A 5,253-nucleotide genomic window follows, 5' to 3' on the forward strand; every position below is an offset into this window, starting at 1 on the left:
TAACTAAATATATGCAAAAATTGGAGCTGGAAATACGAGAAAAAAAAAAGACCTAACGCTTGATGTTTTTTTTAGCAAAGTTAGATTTTGCTAATAAAAGTCTTTGTTTATGAAAATGCTACCGTGATATACTCGAGTTAAGACATGTCACTATGTCACTGGCCTTAATTTCACTGCGGCCTGATGTTTAACTTCACTCCAGCGATTGTGGAAAAAGGATGTTGTTGATGATGCAATGGAGAGAGAAAAAAAAACACAACAAAAAATGAAGCACTCCCAAACTGTCAGACGTTGCAACACTTTTTCTTGATCCCTGGCAGCAGTTTCAGTGCAACTATGGTGCAGTGAAAATGTGGCCCATGTGTAGGGAGCTCCTCACTGTGTTACTATGTATTCACTATGCTTTTATCAAGAGGACTAACTCACTCTATGGACTGTGTGTGTGTGTGTGTGTGTGTGTACGCATAAACAGCATCCTTTATTCTTTTCCATGTCTGTCTATTTACTCTTCTCATAGTACTTGGGAGCAGGCTGCTTTTTTTTTTATTGGATACGTGCTCAACCTGTTGGCATTATAACTGTATAATATAATTTATCATTTGTACTATTGTAACATACTGTTCTCCCGTATACCTTATTATTCTGTGTAATGGGTTTTGTAGGAAAAGTCACCGTGATATTTTAACGGCATCTAAACAAACGAACGCAGCAGGCCCGCACCCTGTTGGATGAGGACGACTGTAGCTGCATTGGTTCAAAATAAAATGTGTATCACTTCAGCTCTGTAATTCCAGTGCTTGTTGTTGTTTTTTTTTATGTTTGAAAGCTCACTTCTTCACATAATGGTGAGGTGGAGAAATGTAGGGGTAAAACAGCTATCACTTGCAAACCATAAAGTCCTCGTTTATTTGGAAAAATACAGTAAAAAATGCAATAAAACAAATACAATTTTTTTTTTAAATGTCCACATTTGAGTATCTAAAAAAATCTTTTCATACAATTTACAATAAAACATTAGTTAGTGTGTACAATTTTCCACAGAGAGGTGACTGACATGGCAATGCAGCTAATTTCCATATTGTCCTATTATTTTGGTGCAGATCAAAACATCCTCGGGAGTGAGAAGAGCAACAGCCACCAGTTGTTGCTTTTTGTTTGTTTGTCTCTGACATTATTATGTGTTGGACGGTTGCTCTTCCGTCGACCAGTCGGATGTGGCGGAGTGTGTGTTCACAGGACTTGACGCCCCCGTGTCGTAACCCAGCTTCTTCATGTCTTTGGTCAAGATGTGAAAAGAGATGGTGACGAAGCCTTGGGAATGAACCCGCGTCACTACAACACAGACATACAGAAACACCAGATACAGATTTAAATGTACAACATCAGAAGACAAAACATTATTTAAACATGAAAAGTATTGTCAGAACTATAGCTACCAATAAATAATTAATTTGAGTAACGTATTCATATATTCATAGACACATTGTACTCTCAAGTCCCCTTAGTCTACTCTTATATATTGAGCATGCTTCTTCTTTGGCTGAGGTAGATGTGTTGATCAGCTTGGAAGTAAATAATCATCAAGTAGTTGAATGAGTTTCTGCAGTGAGACTGTGAGAGCTACCACACACACACCTAACTTGTTACTGGTCCCAGTGTAAACAAAACCAGAGAAATCAGACAAATGTACACAACAAACCTTCTCGTCCTTCACCCTGCGCCACCACTTTTGGGTCTGTGTACTCTGGTCGCCTTCCCAACAGCCAGCTAAACAAGAGAGGAAGAGGCTGATTAAACTCTATCCAAATAGAGAAAGTGATTTTAGACTTTTATTTTCTTGTTTATTGTGCTATGGACATTCCTTTTTAGCTCCTAATTAAGTCTTATATTGGGATGGGAATCAAAATCACTGGATGGAATATTGAACACATAAAAATGTAAAATCCGATGAATCCGCATGCTTCACTAAGCACAGGCAGTAAAAATGTAAATAAAAATCAGCAAAAATCACAAACAATATTTGTGACACAGTTGGAGAACTATATCTTTGAAATGACTCAGCACAAATGTGTCGTTAACAGCTTTGTAGTCAAAATCGGACACAAAAAGATGGTATCATTCCTATCCCCAGTCTTAAGTAAGATTTAGACTTTCTAAGATGTTTTTCTCAGAATCCCTTTACCACTTTTTTTCTTTTTATTATGCAATAAACATTGCATAAAGCAACTTAAGTGTCCATCTCAATGTGAAATAAAACAACAAGAGTAGCACATATACACTTTCCCAGATCAAGTGGGAAAACCAACGATGAAATCAATGTTGATGTACAAAGTGTGCACGTGTTCATCTTTAATAGACCTCCGTGTTGTTGGAAGAGCTAAGGAACAGCGAGTACCTTTGTGAATGTCTTTCTATGTACTGAAAACAGCAGCTGTGAAGTGGCACATACAAATGTGGGCTCATTCTCATACTCGTGGAGCAACAGTAAATATTTGATAACACTCAATATACAGAGAGAGAGAGAGAACTAAACACATCTCACCTTGTGAATTTCTGTAGTCTCCATGTTGGCTCAGGAACAAACATGGGGATGGTTCGTTTATGTCTGGAGACACAACAAAATCAAAATCAACCCGACATGCTTTACATGAAACATTATTTCAGTCAAAGAGAAAAGAGAGGAGGTTAATAGAGTCAATACTTACTGTCCGGATGTGAATGGGATGTGTGTTGCTCCGTAGCCGCGCACGACATCGTTGCCAAACACATCAGGACCGTAAACACTCACCACAAGCTGAGGCCCTGTAGTGTTAAAAAGTAAATACTCAGTTTTGTTTATACTTGTTTAGAAAATGGCAGAGGATTTCAAAAGTGGCCCATATTTGTATTTTGAATGTATGTGCGCAATACTTACATCCAAACGGGTTTGTGCTTTTAAAAGTTGTTTCCAGTGGAAAGTTCCATATTAATTTATGTGAAGACTGACCCTTACATGTGATTTGAGTGATGCCTTCCTCCAGCCCCTGTAGACAAACAGACACAAGAACATTCAGATATTATTATTAGCAGACACCCTGTGCTTTCTTCATTAATGTCCAGTGGTTTAATATTATCTGGATATTATTACATTTTTTTCTAGGGTTGGTTAAATATGTGATTGTGATATTGTGATTGGAATTTGACTTATTAATGCGTGACAGAGTGAAAATATTAAGCAGTATATATTCAAATGCAAGGTGATGAATCAAAGATTTTTTTTCCTGTATGACATTTTAAATTTGAACTACACAAAGAACAATCAAAGATATTATTAGCATTATTTACATTCCAATAAATGGCTGAATGTGTGATTTATTTATTGTTTTCAAATCAAAATTAAATTTGTTTGTCAGGTTTATTTCATTAATTTAAGAAATTAAACAAAAATAATGCCCAAAAAGAATGAAAAGGAGCCAAAAGAAGGACAATTTCCCCCTCGTTCATAGTGCACAATACACACAATCTATTTTGTTTATACAACAAACAAACAATACAAAAAAATACATGGAAATATAACCAAAGTACAAGCTAAATCACGTTATATTTATTCCAGATGTGAATACTTTTAAAATATTGTAATATTGTCACTGTGATACTGTGTTCCATCAAACTGGTTCTGATGATTCATCTTTTGTTTCCTTCAGATAATAAATATTTTTTCTCTTATTTTCAAATCTTTTCTGTAAGTTGTCAGGAAAGTTTGCAGAACGCGTGAATCTACCAGATCAACACATTTCAGGGATTTGTTCCCTATATCATTTCCTACTCATGAGTCGTATGGCTTTTTTCTGTAATACAAATAATGAGTTTGTATGTGTTTTGCACGCACTCCCCCTAATGATACAACATATGTCGGACATGGAACAATTAACAAATCCGTTAGCAAATCACCAGCTACTCACAGAGGTGGGAGCCCAGTCGTGTCCGTAGACGAAGCAGTATTTGCAATAAAGGTTGTCATACTCTGGAAACTGAAATACAACACCAAATACAAAGAGGTCAGCATCGTATAAGTGTGCAATGACACACATTCAGATAAACAAACTTGCTACGGGACTTAGTCAGTTGATGCTAACTGGAATTAGCTGCAATGCTAGGCTAACAACTGGGGAAAACACTCACATTCGCTCCCTCAATTTGCCCGTTCACCGTCAGAAGAAACACAGAGGGGTTACTTGTGGCCATGGTCGCTTAAGTCGGTAAACACGAATGTTTATAGCGGTCAATTCAACTCAGAGGACAACAATCCCGGTCGCACTACATGGATCAAAGCCCCGTCTGTTGGTTGCTAAGGCGACGCTTGCTCGTCCTCACGGGTGCCCGCTAGGTCCAAACCTAGAAAAGAGTGGGAGAATGTGCTGAAATTACATAATGAGTCCACAAGATGGCGACAGTGTTTTAACAACGAGACTTGACCTGATGCACAGATGCTCTTACCTGCGCCGGAAACCACTTTCTCTTCTGTGTGTAATGTTGTCACCTGTGTGAAATACATGTAAACGACTTAGACCAATTATGCAGAAAACACTGCTTTTCCCACCACTGAATTAAAACTGAGCTAGTCAGTCTGGCGAAATAGGACCACGAGATGACGTGCAAGCTTCGCAAAACTAGTAAGTGGACCTTTTTTTAATCATTTTTTATCAGCGAGATTTGGGGAAGAGGGGAAATGTGACGTCAGCAGCATCGTTTGCTTTCTGTATACTTTTTAAAGTGTTACTCCTAACTTCAAGGTAAAGCCATCACACTGCATTAAATAAATCCCCAGAGCAAATATGCTATTTTTAAACACACATCTAATCTAATCTAAGTAGAATTTGTCCAGTGTTGTTTTAGGATTCTTAATGTTACATCTCTTTTCTCCAATCTGAGTAAGAGGTTTAAATAATCTATTATTTATCCACTATCTTTATCTGTAATCTGTCATCACACTCACAACAAGTTTTATTTGCATATAATTTTCTTTATTTTATCCCCAGTGTCAAGCTTACCTATTAAACTGCAATAAAAACGAATCCAGCTAACAAATCAGTTATTATAAACAACAAATGTGTAATTTTTAAGTAGACTTTTTTCCCAGGTTTTTTATAGTAACCTTCATTTTACATCTCAGTTTCCATAAATTTGTGGTGGAATTAAGCATCTACCAGCTTTATCTGTTGATTTGCACAGACGCCACACATTTACAGAAACTGCAATTTAACAGTTGGATTT

General features: G+C 37.0%; 1 protein-coding gene across 1 annotated transcript; it reads right to left on the reverse strand.

Annotated features, from left to right (window-relative positions):
• Positions 1–878: 878 nt before the first annotated feature.
• Positions 879–4,339, reverse strand: b9d1 (B9 protein domain 1). Its single transcript, XM_044050698.1, has 7 exons — positions 4,162–4,339; positions 3,942–4,010; positions 2,915–3,023; positions 2,706–2,802; positions 2,543–2,605; positions 1,700–1,767; positions 879–1,332 (listed from the first exon to the last, which is right to left on the reverse strand). The coding sequence occupies exons 1-7, from the start codon at positions 4,222–4,224 to the stop codon at positions 1,175–1,177; spliced, it is 627 nt and encodes a 208-aa protein (XP_043906633.1). The 5' UTR covers positions 4,225–4,339; the 3' UTR covers positions 879–1,174.
• Positions 4,340–5,253: the final 914 nt, after the last annotated feature.

Source organism: Solea senegalensis, linkage group LG19 (assembly GCF_019176455.1).
Source record: "Solea senegalensis isolate Sse05_10M linkage group LG19, IFAPA_SoseM_1, whole genome shotgun sequence".
NCBI classification, from domain to species: domain Eukaryota; kingdom Metazoa; phylum Chordata; class Actinopteri; order Pleuronectiformes; family Soleidae; genus Solea; species Solea senegalensis.

What these genes read in the sequence shown, in the direction of transcription:
- b9d1 (XM_044050698.1), bottom strand. Translation starts at nt 4,224, where the DNA reads ATGGCCACAAGTAACCCCTCTGTGTTTCTTCTGACGGTGAACGGGCAA. An exon ending in GGCAAATTGAGGGAGCGAAT is followed by an intron (nt 4,011 to 4,161) that starts GTGAGTGTTTTC and finishes GTTGTATTTCAG; the next exon opens with TTTCCAGAGTATGACAACCT. An exon ending in ATCCCATTCACATCCGGACA is followed by an intron (nt 2,606 to 2,705) that starts GTAAGTATTGAC and finishes TTGTGTCTCCAG; the next exon opens with ACATAAACGAACCATCCCCA.